Here is a 27,253-nt window from a genome sequence, read left to right as displayed (position 1 = left end):
GTCCTCCAGGGAGAGGAAACTGCATGTGCGAGGCCCAGAGGTGAGGCAGAGCCTGACACAGCCATGAAAGCGGATCCCAGGTTTGAGAGTGCTGGGGTGAGGGGTGGGGCCAGACTGGAAGAATGCTTGATAACGAAGCAGAGGGTGAGGTCTCCCTCTACTTAGTGGGTGCCATCTCACAATTAATATGCTGAGAAGGGCAATCCATGGTAAAGCCAGAGAAGCTAAGGAGGGAGGCCAGCGTGGAGAGGCGGTGAAGATGCAGCACTTGTCGGGGTGAGGAACAGTGCTGAAGCACAAGAGGAGAGTTTCAAAGACCTTGTGCAAAAAAAGGTGACTAACAGAAAGAGCAGGCATGTACGTCAGCAGTACAGTGTTTACTTCTATCTCCAATACCAGAAAGGAAGCGAGGGAGAGAGAAAGAGAGAGAGAGAGAGAGAGGGTGGTGATAGTCAAAGTGTGACTTGAAGCCCTGGCTCACTGGCTTCCCAGCTGTGTGGAATCCCTTTCCTGTGCCTCAGTTTCTCCATGTGTCCATGGAGGACTACGGGCACAGCCTGCCTCGCAGAGCTGTTACATGATTGTTAAAAGAGCCCAGAGCCCAGGGCCCAGGATGCAGCAATTACTCAGCCCTCAAGCATGAGTGTTCCTCTCTCCCAGGCCTTGACTCCTACGTTACCTCCCCAGCTTCTGTGTCCTTGACTACAGGGCAAGAAGGAGAATGCCCGCCCGCCTTGCGCTGCTCTTACACCAGACGTAAGAGATTCGGCCTTGTCAGCTCAGGACACGCTTCACCATCTTGTCCTTCTCTCTCTCTCTCTCTCTCTCTCTCTCTCTCTCTCTCTCTCTCTCCCTCTCTCTCTCCCTCCCTCTCCCCCTCTCTCCAGCGGAAGAGTCAGACAGAATGGCATGGTCCAGGCTGATGCTGGCAGCTTGCCTCCTCGCGATGCCCTCTCATGCCGCAGCGGACTGCCCGTCCCTGTGCTCCCTGTGTGCCATGAGGACTCAGGATGGGCCCTATCCCATCAACCCCCTGGTAGGTCTCAACAAGGCTTCGCCATATCACTCTATTTGTGAGCGGAGCCCAGGGAAGGGAGGTCGTGTATCTGGGCAGCTAAGCCTCTGTTGTGTTCACTGCGCTGATGCACGCTATCTCCTGCCCTCTGGACAGCTGGGTACCAGGGTTTGACGGCATATAGTTCCCACTGCACTCTAGACTTCATCACTATGGCTCTCCCAGGCATGCACACAGACCATGTTTCCAGGCAGCCAAGTGCCTGGCAACAGGGTGTAGACAGACATGGGTGCTTCTTCTGCAGTCCGCAGCACTGGGTACACGTGCCAAAGCTTGTCACACCGAGCACTGCAGAAGGACTGCAGTAGTGTTTGCTGGCTGAACTGTGGTGGACAATGCTTGGACTTGGATTCTGGCCTTTTCTAGCTCCCTTACTCTGGGACCCTTCCCTGAGTCTCACTTTCCTCATCTTTAAAATGAGAATTGATCCCCTGAGATCATGGTGATAAGCGTTTAAATATCTGTCTAGTCTATATTCATAGAGCTTCACGTAGTGTGCCCATGCTTGCTCTTAGGAAAGCAATGCGGCTAAGCGTGGTGGTGGTGGTGGGGCTCCTGCCTCAGACCTTTGGCACTCAAACTGCAGCATTGCTCGCTACCTCCAACATCATTATCATCATCAAGGTCACCTAGCGCTCCCTACAATGCTCTGCAGTAGATCCTATGGTCCCCCCAACACACACCCCTTCAGGTACGCTGAGCCCTCCCATTCTCTACACACATTCTTTCTGGGGCTCTGAACCTCTCCATCTCTAAAGTGTTAGCAGGCCCCTTACAGCTGGTAGGGGTCAGGAGAGCAACCATACCATTTGAAAGAGGGCAACCATATGCGCAGGGCAATCTTGCTTCTACTTTTGGCATCGCCACGTGTGTCTCTGTGCCTTTGGGATAAGCTGCCTAGCCTCAGGAAGTCTGATTTTCTCATCTCTCACATGGTAAAAGTCATGGAGTGACGTTACTAGTGTGCTCTTCTATCCTTTCAGATTTGCTCCCTGGAGTGCCAGAACGTGGTGCCACCCTCGGAGGAGTGGGAGAGATGCCAGGGTTTTGTATCCGTTCTTGCTCCCTCTGCCTCCGAGCTCCGTGGGAACGATGACTTGAAGAACGAGGCTACTTTGGAAGAAGGCTACAGCGCCCTAACCAAGCTCTTGGAGCCCCTCCTGAAGGAGCTGGAGAAAAGCCGATTCCTTACCAGCATCTCGGAGGGAAACTTCAGGGGTCTCTCTGGCAGGTTTGGCACCGGAAAAGAGTCTGAGCTGATAGGTCCTGACGGTATGAATGATGGCGCCGCACAGGCTGGCACTCTCCATTTCAACGAGGAGGACTTGGGAACACAGGCCAAACGTTATGGAGGCTTTTTGCGCAAATACCCCAAGAGGAGCTCAGAGGTGGCCGAGGATGAGGATGGGGGCCAGGATGGGGAGAGGGAAGGGCACGAGGACCTGTACAAGCGCTATGGGGGTTTCCTGCGGCGCATTCGTCCCAAGCTGAAGTGGGACAACCAGAAGCGCTATGGCGGCTTCCTGCGGCGTCAGTTCAAGGTGGTGACTCGGTCCCAGGAGAACCCCAATACCTATTCTGAAGACTTAGATGTTTGATTCTTAACCCTTCCTCACCGTGGAGCTGGGTCAGTTCCCTCCCCTCCACCTCTTCCTGTGCTAGAGCCCGCTTCTTCGTCCTCTTGTGTGTGTCCCACTGCTTGCTTCCGTCAGAACCCACACGAAAACATCCATGCCCACCCACCCACCCTGTCCCACCAAGGAATGCAGTGTTTGCTTGCAGTCAGCAGCAGAGAGGAGTGGCGGTCCCCTGTCAACAGGTCCAGTGTCCGACTCAAACCCCTAGACCTCTATACTATCACTACTAGTGGGGGCTTTTTGACATCAGCCCAACCGGTTACTCTGCCCCTGTGACCCCACCCCTACCCCAGAATCCAGAGAAACTTGTCCTTTGTACCTATAGGTCTGTGGTCTCCAAACTCCACACTGATCACGTGCGCCTATCGAAGGTAAATGAGCACTCCCTGATAGTATGCACGTGACCCACAAGACATACAAACTAGAAACTTAAAACGAGATCTATGCGAGTGGGGGAGCGTAACTGTATTCTCAGCATCACAGGGTCTTCTTATATACCCTACTCTGGAGGCCAGAGGCTAAGTGAAAAGCCTTTGGGGAGAGGGGCAGGAATTATGACCCCAGAGAGACCAGGCTTCTAGAATGCTAAACGTTCAGTCTGTGCCTCCAGAGTTCTCATGGGTTCAGATGTATCTCTGGAAAAGCCCAGCTCCTACCTAGCCCCTGGATTGGGCTGGTGCCTTTCCTAAAAGAGTGAAAGCCCCTTCCTTGCTCATGATGAAAAGCCATCCTCTTGACGGCTGAAATGATAAGCGGGGAGCAAAGCAAACACATTTGTTCTGTACAACAAATTCAGAATTTGGGCCAGTTCCCACTGCCCTCATTAAAAACAATCCGTATCACACTGCTACCCCAGGAGGGACGGGAATCAGCGTGGAGCAGAGCCGTTGGGGCTAAGCACAGTTGTGTTCTTCAGTAGTTGAATTGGCTGCGGGAGCTGCAACCATTTGGCTGAGCCGTTTGGCGCCGTGCGTGTGCCCTGGCACCGGAAAAGGGGATCCAGAAGCCATGGCTGAAGGAGAGACTGTCCCATCTCAACACCAGAGTGAACCTCCATCTCTGTCTCCGAATAAAAGCAGAGAGGAAAACAATTGAGTGTTCAAGGTCAAGTAGATTCCCTTGACTCAAATGGCCCAGAACCAGCTGTGGTTTCAAACATCCCCATCTCCAGGCAGAGGTTTAGACTGATAGGTTAAGGAGATGGGTGTGGGATGGTGGGAAAGAAAACAGACTGGGTTTGCGTATTTGCATAAAATGTCTTGAGTGTCCCTTTCCACTCAGAGGCCACAGCCTATAGAGCTCTTTGTGTGTTCTGAAATGTGTAGATTGTTCTAGGGTGACTGTATGTGCTGCTGAAAAATCACATTTATCCAACATACTTGGAATATGTGAGTCCTTCATAGGCCTGTGTAGTTCCCAGCTTCACTGGTATAAATAAATAAAATTACACTGATGACTTGGTGTGTTCGCATGAATATATTCAAGTAGTCTCCGGAAAAAGCGTACTGTACTATATATGCATCTATGATACGCATACACTCGCATAAGCACACACGTGTATAGCTGTATCTCGGGATTGAACCTGGGGCCTCATGCATGATAGGCAAACACTCTACCACCAGGCTATAACTCCAGCCCTTATAGTCATATTAGAAAGCAAAGCGTGGAATAACAGAAGGCAAGAAAGTGAGTGCTCCACAAATTCCGGTCTGTAGATTGAGTCTGCGTGCCTTTGGGTAAGCCATTGACCTCTCTGGGCCTTACTTCCTGTTTCTATGAAATGAAAACAAATAAGGCAGTGTTTGTGGTGTGGCTGAAAGGATCAGGTGAGAGCATACACAGGAGGTTCCCAGCACATAGTAGGTCCAGTAAACGAGAGTCTCCTTCCCCATGTGACCTTAGGGAACAATGGTAAAGTTCAGCAACAAAACGTTGAGGGCAGCGAGAGGGACTGCACCCTCAGGGGCCACATCCTGTGCAGGGAAACTGGGACAGGAGACAGAGAAGTTCCTAAAAAGAGAGAGAGTGGTGGTGGTGGCAAACACGTACTGCCCTCTGCTAAACTGCTGTCCTTCATTGAGCGGATGCAGACGAGCAGCTGTCTCTAAGTGGGATGTGTCAAAGTGACTGGAGGGCTGCAGGTGTGGGTGCCACGGGGACACGTGCTTTCGGAGTGACTTCACAGCAAGCACAGGGTCAGGCATGTGGCATTCTCTCTCTACTCATGCAGTAAGGTACTAGTGGAAAACCTACCGAGCAGGAAGTGCAGGGAGACAGTTTTTCTTTTTAGAATGTTACAGAAGCTCACCTTTTGAAACTGCAGTCAGGGAGCTCAGCTTTACTCATGATTTTGATATAGCAGGGCAATGAACCAAAGTGCGTTGTATAAGTCTGCTCCTAACCTATAGCTTCTTACAGTGCTTATTGTCTGAGCAACCGTGTTGAACTCTCCGGCAGTCTGAGGGTGTTCTCTGGGACCTGGGACCACAGACAGGAAGTGTCCACTGCAGTCAGAGCGTTGTCTGCAGGCATGGGCATTGCTGGGAGCCATTAGGATGTTCTTGCTTTAGGAAACAGGGTTTTGATGTTGATTTTCAGGCGTTTGCTTTTCCCGAGGTCAGAGGACATATTCAACCAAAGCAGGCAGGAGCAAAGAGCTTAGTACAACTTGACTCATTGTGTCTTTGCCTAGCCCTGTAGCTCTCAGGCTGACCGTTGAAAGCTGTGACAGTGCCCAGCAGCAGCAAGACTTCAGTAGGTGCTTATTAACGACTGAGTGTTTGTGATATATATTCTTTTTTCCTCTTTCAACAAGTTAGAGGATCAAGAAGGAAGGAAAAAGGTGAATCTAAGGTTAAAACTAGCGGTGATCGGTGTAAGGAAAAGAATTGGAATACAGAAATGACAGGCAGTAGGAATGCTCAGGAGGCCCTTCCCTCAGAGACATTTCTTTCCTCACAGGAAAGGGAAGTTGGAAGGAGCCTGAGGTTTGAACTCATTTCACCCAGTCACACCCAGGTGTAAAGCAGACACTTGATCAGTCGGTCTGAACACGTTTGTAGACTGACACTTCACAGCATCGTCCTCCACTCTGATGGGCCAGGATGTCATTGCTGTCCCTTTCACCCACGGGGTCCTGCTCCTTCTGTCTGTCAGCCTGGGATAATCTCTAGAGAAGACATTTCAGCCACCTTCAGACACATGTCTTATGACTCCTCAGATGCGGAAAGCCGGGCAGTCTGTTGGCTTATGTAAATGCAAACGCCAGGAAGGTTTGGCTTAGAACTGGATTAAGGGGCTCTCTAAGACTCCAGGACCTGTCTCTCAGTAGGCTCCTTCTCTTCAGTGGTAAAAGCTCCATACAGTTTTCAGGTGCTTTATAAAAATTTCAGGCCTCTCCAATGCAGTTCTATGTTTTATGTATTATATTCACAATATCCCAGTCAATACTCTACTACACCTCTGGCAACATCTGGGTCTTAGGACCCATAGTAAACTACTTCCAGTCATCATAGATAGGTTCATGTGGTGCTCCGGCTGGCCACAACATCAACATCATGGAGACAGGATGGATTCCATCTCATGGGGAAAAAAAATGGGAAAGGAAGAAGCTGGTCCAAGCGGGTGGGGGTGGGGCTGGGGCTGGGGGTGGGGCACCTGGAGCCTGATTCCCAGCAGGTCAGCAATGTGCCAGCCCACCACAGCAGCAGATCCCTATGTAGTGAGCGGAGGGATTGGTGGGCACAGGGAAAGCTGGCGAGCAGATGCTGTGGGGAATGTACAAGAGACTTGAAACATCTGGCTCTTCATGGTGACTCTCAGTTGGAGCTAAGTAATTATAAAGCCATATTACAACATGTACAGACGTGCCTTTGACACTAGACATCACTCTCTCACTACTTTATAATTTCTTTCTTCTTCTTCTTCTTCTTCTTTTTTTTTTTTTTTTTTTTTTTTTTTTCTGAAAAATGAGAACTAGCCCTTAAAAATTTTTCCCTATACATCACAGATTCCACAATGCTATTGTTCTGGCTTCCGTTTTCTAGGTTACTTTCATGGCCACCAAGAGGCATGCATGCACATGAAGGATAAGATAAGATGGCTCTAGGGGTGCAGAGTATTTGGGCTCAGATTTCCAGTCTCTTGAGTGGAGAGGAGAATGCTGACTTTGCTGGTGAGACTAGTCTTAAGCAGTGTGTGCCACATACAGCTGTGCTCTGAGAGTCCAGGCCCATGGCTTGAGCATGCTCTAGCTCTGTGCACCAGTCACATCAGGGGACTGGACCTCTTCAGAACCCAGTTTTCTGATGGTAGCTCTGTCTGACCATGGTGTGCCTGATAACCACCTTAGTGAAGCCCATGCCCGCTGAAGGGACAACATCCTACTGTTCGTGTGAAAAGAGTGGCTGTGTGTAACTTTTCTGGAGTTGTAACCTATGTGTCCTGAAGTCCCCTCAGGTGTGGGTTCTTGTATTACACACACAGCTGCAATGGCTGCCACCCAGGCCCCAGTAGAGAACATTTCCACACCCCAGAGGACTCAACAAGATCCCCTTTAATGAGTTAGGCTTGGGGATAGAGAATATCACAGCCATTCCAGATTCCTGAGGCCCTGTCCCGGCCCAAGGCCACTGTGCAGTGGTCACAGAGCGGACAGGCATTGGTTACCAACATACCAGCCCCTTGGCAACCTTTCAAAATCCCATTGCTAATAAGCAAGCAGTTTCCAGACAACGTTGACCGCAGTCACCAGGCAGGAAGCTTGGTCATAATGATCATGATGGTCATTACCGTCCTGTGCTTTGGGTTACCCCTCCCCCCCTCTCCCCCTCCAAGCCCCTCACAGGAATCAACCTAGCGATGGATGGGGCTTATCTATTAATTAAAGGCTCCAAAGTGAAGCCGACAAAACCCCCCACGTCAGCCTTGGAAACAATTCTTCCCTGATAGACGTCAGTCTGGCATCCCTAACACTCCACAGGAGTGTAGAAATTTATAATGAAGATATAATTGCCCCTCCCACATGCAAATGTGCACCTATGTTGCTCTTACACACAGTTTGTCTTGTTTCTGTCTAATCTCAGTTGAGTCCATTATTTGTTCTCAGGAGCCTTTATCGCCACTGACAGGAAGTTTGTTTTCTGAAAAAACATGGACCTGTCTGTTTTCTTCACCAATGCCTCTGGACGCCTGCCAGGCCCTCACAGGAGATGCCCTGAGGTTTGAGAAGCCAGGGGAGCTTTCTGGTTACTGAAAATATTGGGACTTGGCAAAGGAGCAGTGGACAGAGAGCCCCAGGCCCATGGGATTGAATACTGTTCTGGCTTTGCACAGCAGCCGAAGTAGGGGACTGGATCTCTCTGGATTTCTCCTCTTTTAAATGCTCCTGGTAACATTGTAAGCTTTCAGAAGCCAGTGTATGATGGCCAGCGTTAGTCAGTAGATTCTGACCAAAGCCCCAAGTTTCAGTCGCCTTATGTAAGAATGAAGGCAGCGTCTCTACCCTATGAGGTGAGGGAGTTCACAGGCACACATGGGGATACCATCTGGCTAAAGAGTCGTTGCATAATCAGGGGCAGTGTCTTCCCAACCTGAATTCATCTCATTTTTGATAAGCACTATTGAGCACGTACTGTATCACAGTACTGGACAAGGAACAAGGGATTCACTGAAATCCTATTCCGTGGGGCTCACTTTTCAAGGGGGGAGATAAAGTAAGTATCTACATAAGAATACATGGACCTGTGAGGGGTGAGTTAGGTGGTCGTGAGTCCTAGGGAGGAAAAGAAAGAAAGGGAGGAAGGGATGAGTAATAAAGGAAGGGTAGCCACTTAGAGAGGTCACAACAGATGCTCTGAAGGGTTGACATGAGACCAGAGATGTGTAAGGTTGACATTAAGTTGACTTGTAAAGTGTGTGTGTGTTGTGTGTGTGTGTGTGTGTGTGTGTGTGTGTGTGTGTTCCAGACACAGAGAACAAACAGCAAGTTCAAAAGCCGAGAGGAGAGTGTATGATTGTTTGTGGTGGAGGAGTACGGAGGAGGGGACGAGGGAGGGCAAAGGTAGAAACAGAGCAGGAACAGATGGGGCCAGATGGCACTGGGATTCCACACTGTTCTCTCTTACACTGTTACCCACTTCAGCCTCCACGTGTTCTGCTCTGGGTCGTAAATAATACTGTTGTTCAAGTGATGGACCCTGGGAAAGACCTTTGACTTTTGATGCTGGGGGGGCATGGAAGCCTCTAGAAGAATGTAATTTGGGCTAGGTCAATTAGCATCTCCAAAAGAAGATGGCAGACTGTTCCAGAAGTAATGCAGGAACATTTCTTTCTTCATTTCAAGGGTCCAGTCACAGTACTTTCTCCAAAACAGGCAGCAAGGGCAATCGGAACTTGGGGCTCCTAGGTGGTTCAAATTCCCCACGGGCAGGGATAGCTCTAGGAAGGCTGCAGGTGGAGGCTAGGAAGCCAGTTTGCAAAAAGTCACTTGCACTTGAAAATTTACCTTGCAGAAGACATGTGAAGCGTACACCACCCTACCACTCTTAGCCTGAAAAATGTAGCCTCATGCTTTGAGCTTTTAGGAAGAAAATCATCTGAATTGGTCTCTGAATTGCTTTATATAAAAAAGATTCATCATTGTCAGGTGTACATATCAAATTTTTTGCAAATCAAATTGGATTTCAGTGCACTGGGGACTATTGCTGTTCAGTTTCTTTTTTGATTTTTCAGGTTACATTGCCCATTTAAAAGCATATGAAAATCCCCCAAAAAGCATCAAGTGTGTTTATGTGAAATTAACAAAGAGATTGAGAAAACGAGCTTTCACCGACGCCTTCCCTGGGCACCGGCACAGTCAGGATCCATGCGTGACCCCTGTGCTCAGGACTCCTTAGAGCACTGGTTCTCAACCTGTGGGTCTCGACCTCTTTGATGAACTTCTAGCTCCAAAAATATTTACATTATAATTCATAACAGTAGAAAAATGTTAGTTATGAAGTAGCAGCCAATATAATTTTTTTTTGCTTGGTGGGGTGGGGTCACCACAGCATGAGGAACCATACTGAAGGGTCGTAGTGTTAAGAAAGTTGAGAACCACTGCCTTTTAGAGCAAATGCCAGCAGCAAATACATGAAGAGTTATTCAGGTGGAGGAGTGAAGGTGACAGAGGAGCTTTGGGTATAGAGAGCAAGAACAGGGGCCTGGCCTGGTGACAGCACCATCAGGGAGTGACTTCCAAAGCAAGGCCTGAGGAGGAGCTGAGAGCCGGTGGTGTGTTACAGCCACATTTTAGTGGCAGGCAGAGCTTGATCACGTAAGCCTTGTAGGTTATGTTGTGGCAAATGGGCCTTATCTTAGGACTGAAGAAAGCAAGTGAGAGATCTCGTCAGAGAAGTGGCGTGGCCTGAGTGCTGAATTAGAGCAACCCCGCGCACCAGTCGTATAATATCAAGGGTTTAACACCTGGCCTTGCCAGGGCCACTCTTCCCCTGGCCACGTCCTGAGTGCTGCGGGATGCTGTGCCCTGCGGGATGCTGTGCCCTCCCTGTGCTGTCGTTGCTGCTCCAGAGCTTATATTTAAGGTGAGACAGGGTCAGAGAGGTGGCTCAGTGGTTATGAGTGCTTGCTGCCCAAACATGAGTTCTGATCTTGACACCTGTGTAGAAAGCAGAGCACAGCTGTGCACACACTTGGAGCCCCAGTGCTGGGAGGCAGAGGCAGGGGTGCCCATGGGGCTTGCTGGCTGCTGGTGTAGCTCTGTGCCCAACGAAAGAAAAATAATAGAGTAGGATGTTCCCTTCTGTCTCCCATGTACACGCTGGCACACACGCATGTATATAACACACACACACACACACACACACACACACACACACAGAGAGAGAGAGAGAGAAGGCGTGGTGCCTGGGCTTGGTGACACACACCTGTAATCCTCTCACTTAGGAAGCAGAGGCAGGTGGAGCTCTGAGTTTGAGGCCATCTGCATATAAGCTCTGGCTAGCCAGCGCTGCATAGTTAGTCCCTATTTCAAAAACAAACAAACAAAACCAGAAAGAAATAAAACAACCAAGAGCTTAGGTTGCTATTAAAGTTGTCAGTGTGTTATGTTATTACTTAAAATAAAATAAAATGAAATGAAAAATAAATCAAAAAAACAAAACAAAATCAAATCAAAACCAAAACCAAAACAAAACAAATGGTCGCAGCAGAAAGAAGGTAGGAAAACCCACTGCAAGCCTCAGATGGGGTACATGCTGCAAGACTCAGATGGGGTACATGAACCTGCCAGCATTGGGAAGACAAACAGGCAAAGGGTAAAGCTCCACATTTAAGGTGGGTCACCTCACTTCACGTAACTGGGTCAAAATCCCTTAAAGGTGTGCTCAGCACCTCCTCTTGGTTCATTATCAACCCTCACCCTGGGTGTCCTCCAGTTACTCCATGTGTATACTGAAGGGCAGCTTGGGTTTTGTGGGAACATAAATTTACAACTAAGAGTTTTAATTACCATTAAAGTTGTCAGTATATTATGCTATTACTTTGTAAAATGGTTTTAAAACTTACACTTATGTCCCCATTCTCCCATACCTCTCTCACTTGGAGTCCCAATAGCAAGTCCCAGCATCTGTCCCAATCCCCTGCTGAGTGAAGACTCTCAGAGGACATCCATGTTGGGCTAGTATTCAATTATAAGTGAGTATATGCCATGTGTATCTTTCTGAGTCTGGGTTAACTCACTCAGGATGAGCATTTCAAGTTCCATCCATTTGCCTGCAAATTTCAAGATTTCCTTGTTTTTAATAACTGAGCAGTATTCCATAGTGTAAATGTACCACAGTTTATCCATTCTTTGACTGAGGGACATCTAGATTGTTTCCAGATTCTGGCTATTATGAATAAGGCTGATATTAGAGATAGAAGGACCTAGAGGATCCTAGAACCCTACAAGAACCCTACAGGAAGACCATCAAGGCTGGCAGATTTGGACCCAGGGGGGCCTGCACAAACTACTGTACCAACCAAGGACAATGCATGCAGTAAACCTAGACCCCCTATTCAGATCTAGCCAATGGACAGTGCATTCTTCACAGTTATGTGGAAAGTGGGTACTGACTCTGACATGAACTCTGGTGCCTTTTATTTGGCACTTCCCCTTGGTGGGAAGGCCTGGTGGCACTCAGAGGAAGGGGAAGCAGGCTACCAGGATGACACCTGATAGGCTGTGATCATATGGTGGGAGAGGAGGTCCCATTCTATCACAGACCTAGGGGAGGGGAATAGGATGAAACAGGTAGGGGGAACAGGAAGATACAAATGAGGGGATAACAGTCAGGATGTAATCTGAACAAATTATTTAAATAAAAAAAGAAAAAACCTTACACATATGTGTGAGCCTGTGTGAGTTTCTGGGTACTACTTCTTGTAACCCTGGAAACCAGAGGACCTAGTCTGGAGTTACAGGCAGTTATGAATGACCCTGTAGGCAGTGTGAACCCAACCCAGGTCCTCAATAAGAGCAGTAAGTGCTCTTAATCCCTAAGCCATCTCTCCAATCCCTGTTATTACTTTTGATGTGAGACAGAATGACCTAGTTCTACGGATGGTCAGGGCAGCACTCTCAAAGGAGACAACATTTAACATAAAACCTGAAACATGAGACTCTGGCAAAGGAGCCAGCCATGGTAAAGGTGAGGGAGGATGGTAAGGGCAGGCTGTGCCCAGTTCAGCATGGGTGGCATAGTGGTGTGAGTGGGGAGTGGCCAGGCCAGCGGGGGGGGGGGGTCCCTGGACCAGCATGGATGCTATGATGATGTGAGTGGGAGTGCCCAGGTCAGCATGGGTTCATGGTAATGTGAGTGAGGAGTGCCTGGGCCTACATGGGTATGTGGGGATGAAGAATTGGGGATTTTATTGACTCACTGGCTATCAAGCTACCAGGAAGCTGCCTGGGTCTCTAATCAGGGAAGCTAAGCACATCAAAATGTTTGTGCAGGAAATCTGAGTCATGTCTCAAGAACCCCACCATTATCAGAGTCTAGGTTCCGTCTGCAAGCTAAAGAAACTGAGGCAGAGTGAGAGCAGGAGGGAGCTCGCATGATTTTGGGAATGATAGAACACAGAAAGGAGAGAGATGTGGAATCCAGCATGTGGGCCATATCTATCAGAATCATAGCCTGGGCAGACAGCAAGGGCACAAAGAGTTTCAGAATTCAATTAAGCAATAAGGAAATTAGTGAAAGAAGCCAGCAGTGGCTTCCTGCGTGGGTGGAGGGAGGGCAAGGTAGGGGCTGGGGTACTGTAGTCTCAGACTACACAGAAGAGTTAATGAGATGGCCAGAACCCAACTGTCCACAAGATGCACCTCTTCTGAGAAAATGGAGTCTTGTTGACATGGCAACCAATCAGGAAAGGCTCTACTTGTCAGCAGCAAGAGAGGACGCCCTGCACATTGACACTGCTCAGCTCGGAACACAGGTGCATCAGTGTCAGATGTAGCCAAGACCTCAAATCAAGATGGCTTAAAGCTCACAGGATAGTGAGACCAGAGCAGCTTATGGCTGAGTTCTGTTTAGTTCTTGCCGCATAAAACTCCCGTAAAACTCAATAGCTGGAAACAATTATGTGCAGTGGAGAGTACCTCTCTGAGGGCTTTTATCTGGGTGGAAGTGAAGGGCTGCAGAGCTCGGAGATTCTACAAGGGTTCACTGCATCTTCTGACAGCAGATGCTCTGGCCAGAGTCCTTCATCTTCTAGCAGGTTAAGCCAGCTTCCAAGGCAGCACTGCATCCCGGGTCAACACTGCAAGCAGGCCAGTGTGAATGCTGCCTCAGACAAGATCCAGTGCCGATGCTACCACATGTAACCTATCAAAACAAGTCACAGGGGCAAGTTCACAGATGTGGGGTGCGGGGGATGGGAAGAGGGCAAGGTCACAGTACCAGGAAGTTTAGATGGGCAATTTTATTAATTCATCTCAACTCCTCCAGCATCCTGCTTCCTCACATTCCACTTGGTCCTCTAGGACAAAGACAATAATGAAAGTCCAACCATCACATCTATGGTCCAGGGCCAAGATGGAGGAATAGAGTGGAGAGGACACATAATAGCAGTTATTTTTTCCCCCAGATGTTGTTATGAAAGTTGTCGTATAGTGTTTCTGCTTAAATCTCACTGACCAGATCTTGGTCACATAGTCGCTTTGTTATAAGGGATTCTGGGAAATGCGTCTTTGTTCTGTGTAGCCATGTGGCCAGGCAGGGGGCCATGGGTATTGGTTTTGTTGCACACAAAACGTTCGCCTGGGGATGACATAACATGCTAGAAGAAGTGTCAACTTCCTTGGAATGAGGAACTTGTCGCTTACTTGGACAAATGCCCTTTAACCTTGCAGTTAGGCATTTGCTATGTAAAGTATTCATAAAACAAAGTGCTTTTAAATTAGCCTTGTAACTCTAATTCGAAATCTGTAACTGATTTTAGACTTGTAGTTTTTCTGCTGAGGACCATATTAAATCTGTGAGCACTAGTGTGATGCAGAAGAGGCCTCAAGATTCACTACAGTTCAAGTTCTTAAACTAGATTTTTCCAAAGTGCTTAGACTCTGGAAAGTTTTGCTTGTCAGGTCAAGTCATGAAAGTGTTTTTAAAAAACGAAATTGAATACATTAAACTAGGGAGTCCTGTGTTAAATGTGGAAGATAATTTAATTAACCACATTTGCAAAGGAGATAGATATTTTTAACTGAGCTGACTATTAATCAAAAGTCCCTTGAAAGCCACTGCATAGAAAGGACAAGTTTTATAAATTGAACTTACAGGATAAAGGACAGGTGTTTTTGTTTTTCCTTTAAAAAGTGATTTTAATGCACTGAATATTAATTAAATAACATATACTTTGCTTCCAAAAAAAAAAAAAAACCCAAGTACGTTGTTTCAAATTAAATAACAGGAATCTTTGCTCATGACATCTATCAGACTCAGGGCTAAGTTGGTGTTGAAGGTGACAAAGTTGCTGTTTGTCCCTTAGACTCACAGCGTGCCAGCCTGGGTGGGAAACTTTAAAGACATGGAATTGGCTGGCCAACAGCAGAATGGGAAGAGAACACAGAAGCAGGCACCGGAAGCAGGTTGAGGGGGCAGGTACAGACAGGCACAGGGGGCAGGCACAGACAGGCACAGGGGGCAGGCACAGACAGGCACAGGTACAGCTAGACAGTCACAGGGGGCAGGCTCAGGGAGGCACAGGGAGCTATAGGGAGCAGGCACAGGAGGCAGCCCAGGTTCACCTTGGCCATGTCTACCTCTAAAACATACACACTGCTCTTCTCTGCAGACCTTGTTTCGGAGGAAAGGGCTTGAGGATTCACCCATCTAAGAATGAAAGAGAGCCGGTCCTTGAAGAAGGGGCAGTTCCCAGACCACCCTCAGGCTCTCTGCCCGGGAGGGGACAATTTCTGCCCCAATAAAAATCAGAAGCAATTCTCACCATTGCTCCTGGCAGGGACACACTGCTTCTTCCTACGTTGAGACCCGATGCTCACCAGGCTGCTGTACTCTTAAAAAAACCTCAATCTCACCCACCGGCCACGCCCAATCTCTGTCTGAGCCCTGCCTGGAATCTGGCTGGAGCTGGGCAACAGCTGAGACCCCTTTCTTATTTTTACAATGTGAAAGTAGACCTGGCTTCCAAGAAAGCTGGTGGCCACCCCTTAGGCTTCTTCCTAGACAACGCCCTTTCTCACTAGCCCGGCGTCTGTGGAAAGGAGCTGAGTTACATGAAGCCCAGGCACACAGTAGGTCCTGGATTTACTTTCAGCGTCCTCTCCAGAAAACCAGTGTGCTTTACGGAGATCTTGGTAAGTTTCAAAACCAATCCTGCACCCTTGCTCCAGCCTCCACAGCTCCCTCCAGTCTTAAGGGGCATCACCTCGGGGCACTAGACCTAAGCTAGGCAGGACACATCTGCAGCAAGGATGCATCCACCGCAGGGGGCAGCAGCAAGCCAGGTGGCTTCAGCCAGCGGTATCTGATCTGGGCGCGCCCCCTTGTGGCCACCTTGATCAACACACACGGGGGAGTTTTGCCACCGTCCAGGTAGGGGAGGGGAATAGGGTGAAAGCAGGAAGGAGGGAGGAATGGGAAGATACAAGTGATGGGATAACAATTAAGTTGTAATCTGAATAAATTAATAATATTAAAATAAAAGATAACGTCAATTCCAACACTAAAAACCTTTGGGGTTTAAGGAGGGAACTCACTGGTGTACTGACTATAAATGGAAGGTTATTAGCATTAAGATGAAAACTCTTGGGTTGTTGTTGTTGTTGTTATATTCTGTTGTTCAGTGCTGTCTTCTTTTTTGCTACAACTAACTAATCACATCTCCTTACTTTCCAGCCCTTTCTTTCCCCTTCACAGTCTTTCACACTCTTCCACCAAGTCTTCCCTCTTTTTGCAACAACTCATCCAATCTTTGAGTCCTCGTGTTTACTCTAGAAGCTCATAAATAGTTTAAAACTCCAGTTCAACCTCTAAAGCTACTCATAGGCGTGAGTAAAATGAGGCAGCTGACCACCATGGTTAGACTGGCCACGGACCTGACTGTGGGGGAGCATAGAGGGCTCCTAAGTCTTTGGGAGTGGTTGGAGAAAGGCGTGGGCAAAGAACATAGCAGTGTTCCCATGTGATGGGGACCTACCAACATGGCTGGAGTCTGGAAACAAAAGGACAGTGGAAAGTGGGCCCAGCTGCCTGAGTTCTCCCTTGTTCTCTTCCAGGTATTTCCTCCTAAGACTTTTTTGGTTGTGCACACTGTGTGTGGCCAAGATTTGTGCTCTATCTCCCCCAGTCCCCATTCTGGCCTCCCTGGGAGACCAGCCATACAGTATTGCAAGGCAGCATGCTGTCTCCAGTGTCCTTGGCGATAGCCCACTCTTTCTTTAGTTGTTGTTACAATGAGTGTCTGGGCTTCCCCTTTGGTCTGTGTCTATACCCCAGGCCGCGATGCCTTTATAGAAATCACTCCTGAATCGGCCCCACCAGCCCTCTCTCCTCCTCCTCCCCGTATTGATAAGTTTCCAGGCCCTACAATTTGCCTCTTCACTCACTCTCTCTGTGTCAGCCAGTCTGACGTATACTCACTCTTACCCCAAAACTCAGTAGATTTGTGTCCTCTCCCTGTCTGTCGGGGAAGACCCAGACCTCACGGGGACATTCCTCTGCCCCCTGAGTTGTCTCTCTGAAGCTCTAGTATGCTTATAGTCTACTTGAAAATTATCTGTTGACGAAACCCCTTTCCAGGCCAGGGGTCAAGTTCAAATCCCTTAGGCAGACATTCACCACCCTTTATCATCTGGGAGCATTTTATTTCTCCCAGGTTCTGTCTTGGACATTTCTCTCCCACGTTTCCCAACACTCCACATCTCCCCCAGCACATCTGCCTCTGTTCATCTCTCCAGAAGACTGTTGTTCATCTTTCAAAATATGGCTGGTGTTATGTCAGCCCTCACCAGGCTTTAATGAGTCTCTCTATCTCCATGCAATCGGCTGAGAGCTGGTAGTAGTTAATCCTCACTGTCAACTGGGCTGGCACCTAGGGGATGCACTTGGAGCATGGCTGTGAGAGTGCTTCCACAGTTTTAACTGAGGAGGGGAGACACACCCTTAATATAGGCAATGCTATTCCTTGGGGGTCAGGTCCTGAACCAAATCAGAAGGAAAAGGACGTAGCCCCTGGGTACCAGCATCCATATCTCTCTCTCTGCTTGCTGACTATGGATGGATGCAGATGGAGTGCGAGGCAGGCTACCTCACTCTCCTGGTGCCTCAGCTTCTGGCCACCATGCCCTCCCTGCCATATATGATAAGACAACTTTCCTTCTTAAAGCCACCTAAGGAGTTTTATCACAGTAACTGGAAGAGCAGCTAACACAAAGGACATGGGAGCCTGAGGGTGGCGGACTGAATAGGAATGGCCCTTAATAGGGCGTGGCACCGTTAGCAGATCTGGTCTTGTTGGAGGAAATGTGTCACTGTGGGGCCTTTGAGGTCTCATATGATCAAGCTAGGCCTCATGTGGCATTAACTTCTGCTGCCTGCAGATCAAGACATAGAGCTCTCAGCTCCCTCTCCAGCACCATGTCTGCCTGTGCACCGCCATGTGTCCCGCCATGATGACAATGGACTGAACCTCTGAAAACTGTAAGCCAGCCCCAATGAAATGTTCTCCTTTATGAAAATTATGATCGTGATGTCTCTTCACCCAAACTAAAACACTGAGCCTTTGCAGAGTTTCCCTCCATCTCAGTATCCAGAACAGCATCTGGCAGACAGTAGGTGCTCTACAGACACAGGCAAGTAAATTAACAACATACCTCCAGAAGTGTGATTTGGATTAGCTAGAAAATAGCATTTCACGGCATTCCTCCCCACCTTCTGGTTTTTACATGCTTTTCGGTCCTTCTTCCTAAATGTTTCCTGAGCCTTGGAGGAGGTGAAAGAGATGTCCTGTTCAGCATTCAATTGCCATTCATTTATTCACAGCACTTTTAGGAGTTCTGAGCCTTTGCATTAGCAATCGCATAAAGAAGTTTGTCTGACCAATGTTGACAGCAGCACTAGCATCCGATGGATATAAACATAAATATTTATAAGGCATTTTAAAAACATGTCCCCACTTAACAAGAGAAGTAGGTGACCCTCTAGGGCCTGTGGCCTCCCCAGCCATGGACTTTGAACAAGGCACAAGTTTTCTCCCTTCTGTGGAGTGGCATGCAAATCTAATCATAAAGCTATTGGTCACCGTCACTCCCGTCTTACCACTATTCCGTCACCTCTCACCGGGCAGGGCTGATATGTGTATGCAACTGTTGACAGCCTGCCTAGCACCTTCCAGGACTACAAAAGCTAGTTAACAGGGAGGAAGTTTTCCAGTCAGCTTCAGCTTGATTTCTCTACATCCTGTCACCTGAGTGTGCGGTGTCTTCTTGTAGCTAACCCAACAATAGCCTTCATTATTTTGAAGCCCCCTCACCCAAATTTGGGGGCTTTCCTGACTCAAAATTCATCCAGAGGTATTCCACACCTGACACTGTGATTGTCATTTGGTAGCATGACTTCTTGAAGTAGTACTGTCTACTCATGCAGAGTACCTCCGTCCAGCCTTTTAAAAATGTACGTGTGCGTGCAGATTTTACGTATGTGATGGTGTCTGCACATGTCCATGAATACATGCATGGAGGCCAGAGGAGGACTTCGGGGATTTTCTTGAGACAAGGAGTCTACCTGAAAGCGGAGCTGAGAGTCAGGAAGCCTCCAGGAATGTTTTCACCTTCCCTTTCCAGCACTGGGGTTGCAGGGCTCCCAGCACACCCCATGTTATGGTTTGCATACGAAATATCAAATACATTAGGTTATGTATTTGAACACTTAGTCCCCAACTAACGGCACTGTTTGGGGGGGCGGTTATAGAACCTTTCAGAGGGACAGATTTCCTGGAGGGAGTACATTACTGGAAATGGGCATTCTGCTTCCTGCTCACCTTCTCCACTTCCTGTGTAAGGTTGAGACCTGATCAGCTAGTTCCCCACCCCACCTGCCCACCTGCCACTATGGGCTCTAACTCTCTAGAACTAGAAGCCAAACTTTCTCTTCTACAAGCTGTTCTTGGTCATGGCGTTTTATTAAGGCGACAGAAAAGTAACTTAACACATCTGGTTTTTATGTGAGTACTAAGAAGTAAAGCGCAGGTCTTAGTTAGAACTAGTATTGCTATAATGAAACACCACGGCCAAAAGCAAGTCGGGAAGAAAAGGTTTCTTTTCTTTACACTTGCACAGCGTAGCTCATCATTGAAGGAAGTCAGGGCAGGAACTCAAGCAGGACAGGAACCTGGAGGCAGGAGCTGATGCAGAAGCCATGGAAGGGTGCTGCTGACTGGCTTGCCCCTCATGACTTGCTCAGCCTCCTCCTCTAGAACCCAGGACCACCACAGGGATGGCACCACCCACAGTGAGCTGAGCCCTCCCCCATCAACCACAAATTTAAAAAAATGCCCTATAGCTGGAGGCATTTTCCTCAGCTGCGGTACTCTCTGTTTAGGTGACTCTAGCTTGTGTCCAGTTGGCATAAAACTAGCCAGCGTGAGGTCCCTGTGTTTGTGCAGCAAGCCGGTGAGCCACCTCTCCAGCCCTAAGTAATCTTTTTTTTTTTTTTTAACAGCTTACAAAGTAGTAGGTTTTCATGTAACTTTTTCATACTTCCTTAGCTTGGCCTAAGCCTCCTATCCCTTCCCCTCCCCCCTCTCCCAGCCCTAAACCTTTCCACTCTTTGCATGCTCCTCATCTGCTGTCATAGTACGCGTGTTCTGCCATTCACTTCATCCTTAGAGCCTCTTTGTCCACTCCCTTCCCATGATTCCCTTCCAGTCTTCCAGCCATTAGAAGCCATCCGAGCTAAACACATAAACCTGTGAATTTGAAGCTGGTGTTTAAGAGAGAGACCATGTGGTATTAGTCTATCTGGGCCTGAGTTACTTTACTCTGCAGAACATATGGAGAGCTATTAATCTAAGCCATTCTATTTCTTCGTATTAAATACTTTCATAAAACCACGGATGGACCCTTTATATGCCAATTTGGCCCTTGGGATGGTGTTCTGAGATTTATACTTTACCTGTTTGCAGATTTTTTTTTTTTTTACTTAGTATTTAACTATTTTAAACTTAAAAATCATCTAAGAATAATTCACTTTGTCGCCCAAAGTTAGCATTTGCAAGAGACAGTGTTAGGACCCAGGGCTTCTATGACTTCAAAGCCAGTGCCGTCTCTTTTATGAAATCTCAGTCCAGTACCCGTCACTTGTACCCACCCATTTCCTGTAGTTTGGGGGCGGGGTGTGAGTGGATGTTCCACATTTTGGCTCTTGAGACTCTCCTGTCATGGTGTCTTCTGTGTTTACAGAGGCCCTACTCCTGAGCTATGCAGTACTGAGGGAATCCTCACTGAGCAATTTTCTTCGACTTCTCTGTTTACAGGGTTCCCTGCCTCCTTTACTCCACACCTGTCTATTAAGGGGGAGGTACACAGCTGGCGGCAAGTGGCAAACGTGAGCCTCACTCAGCAGCTGGGGCCTGTGGGCTGCACCTCTGCTTCCCCAGGATGAGAGTGTGGAGCCAAGCCAAGGCAGAGTTGGCTCACCAGAAAAGGAAACGGCTGGTTAGCTACCTAAGCACAATGGTTGTTGAGGAATTTTTAAATTCTATTTTAAAGACCTCAGATATTGGAAGGGGATGTCCACTTTCGTAGTCACTGTGAATTCAAAATTCTGTTAATCTGGCACAATTTCAAAAAAATAATCTATTTTTAAAAAATCTTCTTTGTTAGTCAACCTCATTTCAACTTCCCTTGAAATTGTAAGTTCAATTCATAGATATATTTCTTTCAAACATGCCATTATGGTATCTGAAGGCTGGAGGTACAGACAGGTGTGAGCTGCCATGAGGGTGCTGGGAACTGAACCCGGGTCCTCCACAAGAAGAACTGGTGCTCTTAACTTCTGAGTCATCACTTCTGAAATAAAGTATTTATTTAAAGAGGCAATGATATGGAGCATTAGTGAGACAGGAGAAGAAGGTTGTCTTGTCTGAGGCTGGTGGCATTACACATGTGTCACATGTTATTGGAAGACCATTAAAAGAATGATCAGGCACTCTCAGTGGGCAGAGGCTAGAGAGGGGTGCTGTCACGTACACACCAGGGCTTGTTTAACCCACTTTCTTATAGAACCTAGGGCCACCAGCCCAGTAAAATATGATTTTCCTTAACAATTCTAATTTCTTCCTCAGGAAACCCACAGACAGGTGCATGGAGCTTTATCTGTAGGAATGGTTGCCAACAGTGCTCATGCCAAGTGCAGCCATGTGGCCTTTCCAAGCAAACACATAGAACAGTGACAGGAACAACATTTACACATGATTATTAATAAGTCCCAGTTATGAAAGTATAGGTGGAAGCAATATAACTAACACTTCCTTCATGCTTTACTAGTTCAATGAGGTCAGGTAGTCCTAGTGATAATCTTTTTTTTAATTGGAAATTCTTTTTTCATACACTGTATTCTGCTTACGGTTTCCCCTCCCCCAACATCTCCTAAATCCTTCCCACCTCCCTACCCACCCAGCTCCATGGCCTTTCTGCTCTCTTTTTCTTTACAAAGTAAATAGGTAGACAAACAAACAACCCCCTAAACAAACCAGACTTTAAAAAAAAATCATAAAAAGTAGAACACAAGAAACACACAAAACATGAAACATAAAACCATAATATACATTCAAAAGACCAGTAAGACAAAATAAATAAATAAATAAATAAATAAATAAATAAAGACCAAATAAAGCAATATGAGATGAAAAGTCTACAAAATTACTACTGAGTTTGTTTTGTGTTGCTGGGCATGGGGCCTGCCCTTAAATGTGGTTCATATAACCACTGAGGCTCCATTGGAGAAAACAGATTTTTCCTTTGCAAGAGGGTATCAACTGAAGATAGCTTCTTGTTTAGAGATGGGAGCCTGTGTCAACTCTCAGGACAGGGGCCCTGTCTCGTTTGAACCTGTGCAGGCCCTGTGCTTGCTACCACAGTTTCTGTGAGTTCATATGCGCACCAGTCCTGTTGTGTCTGGAAGACACTGTTTCTTTGGTGTCATCCATCCTCTCTGGCTCCTACGAGATTTCTTCCTCCTCTCCTGCATAGCTCCCGTGAGCCCTGAGGGGAGAGGTTTGATAATAGACATCCCGTTTAGGACTGAGTGTTTCCCAGTCTCCTCCTCACTGCATGCTGTCCAGTTGTGAGTCTCTTTATTGGTTCCCATCCACTGCAAGAAGAAGCTTCTCTGGTGATGGCAGAGTGAGACACCGATCTATAAGTGTAGCAGAAAAAGCCGTGAGTCACTTTACTCTTGTTTTCCTTTAGTAGAGCAGTAGTGTTTGGTTTCCCCCTAGACCCAAGGCCTATGTGCTTACATGTTCTTTTTTTGTTTTTTAATAGTTTTATTTAGTTTTAATTTATGTGCATTGGTGTGAGAGTGTGTCAGATCTTGGAGTTACAGACAGTCGGCAGCTGCCATGTGGGTGCTGGGGATTGAACCTGGGTCCTTTGGAAGAGCAGGCAGTGCTCTTAACCACTGAGCCACCTCTCCAGCCCCCAAGGCCTATGTGCTAATCTTACTGTACTGTGGAAACAGAAGATGAACTTGGAGTCCCTCAGCAGGACCTTCCTGTAGGTAGGCAGCAGGTGGCAGAGCTGGATTCCAAACCCTGAGGCCAGCAGAGTCACACCATCTAGAACTTTCCAGAAAAGCTAGCCCCATGGCTCATTCTCCTTACCAGAAGCTCTGGGTGAGGCCTGGCAGCCCGTGTCTGAGCGAGCCTGCCGGGAGGAGGACCCTATGTAGCTCAAGTCCAACTTTCCTTGAAATGATGTTGGGGGAAAAAAAAGAAGTCGTGTAAAAGTGGCAGGACTGGCAAGATGGCTCACCGGGTAAAGGCGTTTGCTGCACAAGCCTGACAGCCTGAGCTTGATTCCCGGAACGCCCAAAAAGTTAGAAAGAAAGAATTCATTCCACAAAGTTGTCCTCTGACTTCCCACACGCATGCTGTAGCACCCCCCACCCCTGCCATAAATATATAAGTAACTAAGTAACGTTCTAAAAAGAACTTGTAAACGAGTTATTAAAATGTTAACAACGTCTCTTCTGGATAATGGGGGTTTGAGTGACTTCGTTTTCCTTTCTCTGTCTCCCTGTCTCCCTCGCAATGGCGTGTTTGTAATTTCCAAAAGGTAGCGAGGTAAAATAAAATACACGTTCTTTCTTGCAGAAAAAGGAGGAGAAAGGACCCTTTATCACATGAGCAAAAGGAGAGATGCTACAAGCTGAGGGTCCTTCTGAGGATCCAGAAGCTGGGTTTTGAGCACAGCCTTACGCTCCCAACCCCTGCCTCCGTGGCACACTTCCTCTGGCAAGGCCGACCACCTAAACCTCCCTGAGGTGGCAGGCATCACCTTTAGCCAGCTGTGTCCTCTCAGTGATAACGATTGTCCCTGGGCTGGACGACAGCCCGGGCATTCTTTCTCCATGATTCAATATGCAACACACATTTGGGCCTAGGCTAGGACTGCCAAAACTTGAGTTTGACTTGAAACAAAAGAATGAAGAATTTGGCAACACCAGCCAGCCTGGTTCTGGGAAGCACAAGGAAAGGTGTCAGAAATATCTGGGTTGAGGTTACTGTAGAAATATTAATCATCCGCATAGGCTGCTCGCTGCCTTTGGATTACAGGTTAGGCTTGTAAGTCTGAAGTAAATTATACACTCCTCATATTATTCAGCCCCGTACTGTATAATGATAAATTATACAGTTATAGGCCTCAGCCCAAGTTATAACAAATTATACCACAGTGTGTAATTACCCAGCACCGCACCGTGTAATAATAAATTAGACAGCTACCAACCTAAGTTGAGACTCCTGGAAGAAACAGCAGAAGAAGCAGCAGCCATTGACCTAGTCCTCTGATGGAGCCCTTGTCAGCCAAGTCAAGTGTACATGAAAGAGGGGTGACCGGTTCCATCCTTTTCCCGCTTATACTGACACTCCATTGGCTGTGGGCACACACTTGGCCTTGGGGTTCCAGGCTAACTGAGAATCCGGCACTCGAGGGCCCTGGGATAAAGGGAACTATATGTAAATTGAAAAATGATCCACAATCTTACATTGCCCATACTGGAGGGGTTTTCCCCACCACACAGCATGTCCCTCACTTGAAACTGATGATTTTGTGGTAAAAGATAAGAGTTTATAATTGAGGCCCCCCATGTGCGGTGAACCAAGCCCAAGTCTGCTTTTCGGGAGCAGGAGTTGGGGTGTTTATGGGATAGAGTGTTCTGAATGAGAAATGTCCCTCACAGTCTTGGGCATTCGAATGCCTGGTTCCCAGTTGATGACAATGTTAGGAGGAAGTTTAGGTGGTGTGGGGTTGTTGGAGGAAGTACAGCAGGATTTGAGAGCTGAAGAAGGCCTCAATCTACTTCCAGTTCAGTCTCTTGGCTTTGTGCTTATGTAAAGGATATGGGGCCTCAGCCTCCCGCTCCAGCCGCCATGCCCGCTGCTTGCTGCCAGGCTTCATAACCACTGATATAGTTTTAATCCTTCTGAACTGTAAACCCAATAAACTTTCTTCTAACGCTGATGTTTCCCTGCTTATTTTTCTGTCCAGATGACCTGTGTATTGGAGAAAGTGCGGTATTGCTATTGCCTATTATTAATGGGTTATTGTTAATCTGTGTCATTCAACCCAGTAGCAAAAATTTTAATGAAATTGTGTGCTCTAGAATTTGGTGAATATGTGTTTATGAGAGTGATACCTGTTTGGTTAACTTTCCTTGATTAGAATGACGTGTCTCTACCTTTTCTTATTAGTTCTATTTGAAGTTTATTTTGTCAGATGTTGGGATAGCAATGCCTGCTTTCATTCCTGGCCCCATTTGATTGGTGTGCTTTTTTCCATCTTTTTACTCTAAGGCAGTGCCTAACCTTAAAACTAACACGTGTTTGCTTTAGATAACAGGTAGATTTTGTTTCTTGATCCATTCAGTGAGCCTGTGTCTTTTGCTTGGAGAACTGAGGCCACTAATACTTAAAGTTATTGTTGAAATGTGTGTGTTAATTATGGTCATTGTGCTAATGGCTTTTGAAGTTGTTTGTATTCTCAGTGATATTTTGTGCCTTAATAACTATGGCTTTATATTTCCAGATCTCTCTGCTGTGCTTGTTTATCTTTTGAGATGGAGCAAATGTTTCCTGTAGGTTAGGCTTGTTGGCTATACATTTTGTAGGGTGTCTATGTTGTAGAAAGTTTTTCTTTCTCCAACTATTGGAGATAATTTTTCTGGGTATGTAGTCTGTGTCAGCCATCATAGAAGTTAGAACTTGGAATTCATTGCTAGGCTCTTCTGGCTTTCAAAGTTTCCATTGAGAAATTAGTTGTTACTCTGATGGGTTTTCCTTTCTATGTCACTTGTGCTTTTCCTCCTAGCTTTCAATACAGTTTCTTTGTTATGTATATTTAGTGTTTTCAGTATGGTGTGCTGTAAGGAGTTTCTTTTCTGGTCTTGTCTACTTGGTGGTCTGTGTGCTTCTTGTGTCTATATGGGGTTATATGCATTAGTTTGGGGAAGTTTTCTTCTAGGATCTTGTTGAAGAGATTTGGCCTATGGCACTGATGTGGGGTCCATCTCTCTCATATATGCCTATGATTTGAAAGTTTGGTATTTTCAGGATGTCTCTCATTTTTTGTGTGCTCGTTTCCTGTTATTTAAGAAGCCCTATATCCCTTGCTTGTTTTGCCTAGGCCCTCTGCTCTGTCTCTGAGTCCTGACCATCTTTCTTCTTCTGCCTTGTTCATTCGGCTTGTGAGACTTTCCGTTGGGTTTTCTCTTTCAGGTCCTGGGTTTTTCCATGCCGTCTCCATCCCAGACTGACTCCTCTTCAATGCCACCATCTCTAGTTGAGCTCCATTCTCAAGTCTTGGATTGTCCCTGTCATTCCTATCAGCCGTATGCTTGTGTCTTGGGGGCAACATTCAAGCTTTATTAGCCTTAAACTCTTCCTGCTTGCCTTCACTGAGCTGTTTCTTTATGTCTTCTTTAAAGTCCTTGAATTCTTTGCCGAAGTTTATGGCTGTTCTTTTAAATTCTGTGTCCTGAAGCTCTCCTAGGTATTTCTCATTGGCAAACATTTCCACAGGCCTGGTAGCTTCTGAAGAGTAGATGCTGCCTTGATCTTTCATGTCGTTGGCATTCTTGAGGTGGAATCTGGATATGTGCATTTCCTTTGTTAGTTCTTTTCCTTCTTGTGTAAGCTAGTTGGGTTGTATAATAAAGTTTAATTGTTAAGAAACAGAGCCAACACAGGCTAGACCCTGGAGGAAGACATAGAAAAATCTGGGTATCTCTCTTTTGTTTTAGTAGCATTATAAGTATATACAATGTGATTCCGTTGTAATAAAAGGGTCAAAGCAGCCCAAAGGGATGAAGAAATGAAAGCAAGTGCTTCTCTGTTGTCAGTGGTCAGGTTCAGGGAGGAGGATTTAGTATGCAATTTATCAATAGCATAAAGGGTGGAAAGGAGTTTGTACAGTATACAAGACACCATTTCATGAATAGAAAAAAATAGTCCTTGGGGACTACTAATCCCTTGGTGACAACGAATGTTAGGCAGAAGGTGAACTGTGCCTATGAGAGGCTCATGTAGGAATCTGGCTCTATCCTGAAGGCATATGTCCCTTGAGAACTTCTCAGCTCTACAGAATAGCCTAATTGGTGAAACTGAGCCTTGCAACTACCAGCTCCAAGTACTTGGCTCTTGTGTGTTTACTAAGCACACAGGCACTGCTCTTCCGGTAGCTAACGGAACCTGCTTAGCTTCGTAAGCGCCTCCTGTGAGGGGTCTCCCGAGGCATCCAGAGTCACGCATTGAGCGACTACTA

General features: G+C 47.0%; 1 protein-coding gene across 1 annotated transcript; it reads left to right on the top strand.

Annotated features, from left to right (window-relative positions):
• Positions 1-892: 892 nt before the first annotated feature.
• On the top strand, positions 893-2,729 carry Pdyn (prodynorphin). Its single transcript, XM_051145055.1, has 2 exons — positions 893-1,036; positions 2,059-2,729. The coding sequence occupies exons 1-2, from the start codon at positions 905-907 to the stop codon at positions 2,671-2,673; spliced, it is 747 nt and encodes a 248-aa protein (XP_051001012.1). The 5' UTR covers positions 893-904; the 3' UTR covers positions 2,674-2,729.
• The last annotated feature ends 24,524 nt before the right edge of the window (positions 2,730-27,253 follow it).

This window comes from Acomys russatus, chromosome 4, assembly GCF_903995435.1.
Source record: "Acomys russatus chromosome 4, mAcoRus1.1, whole genome shotgun sequence".
NCBI classification, from domain to species: Eukaryota; Metazoa; Chordata; class Mammalia; order Rodentia; family Muridae; genus Acomys; species Acomys russatus.
The sequence above is the reverse complement of the archived record's forward strand: the minus strand, read 5'-3'. Positions and strand labels throughout refer to the sequence as shown.

What these genes read in the sequence shown, in the direction of transcription:
- Pdyn (XM_051145055.1), top strand. Translation starts at nt 905, where the DNA reads ATGGCATGGTCCAGGCTGATGCTGGCAGCTTGCCTCCTCGCGATGCCC. An exon ending in CCTATCCCATCAACCCCCTG is followed by an intron (nt 1,037 to 2,058) that starts GTAGGTCTCAAC and finishes CTATCCTTTCAG; the next exon opens with ATTTGCTCCCTGGAGTGCCA.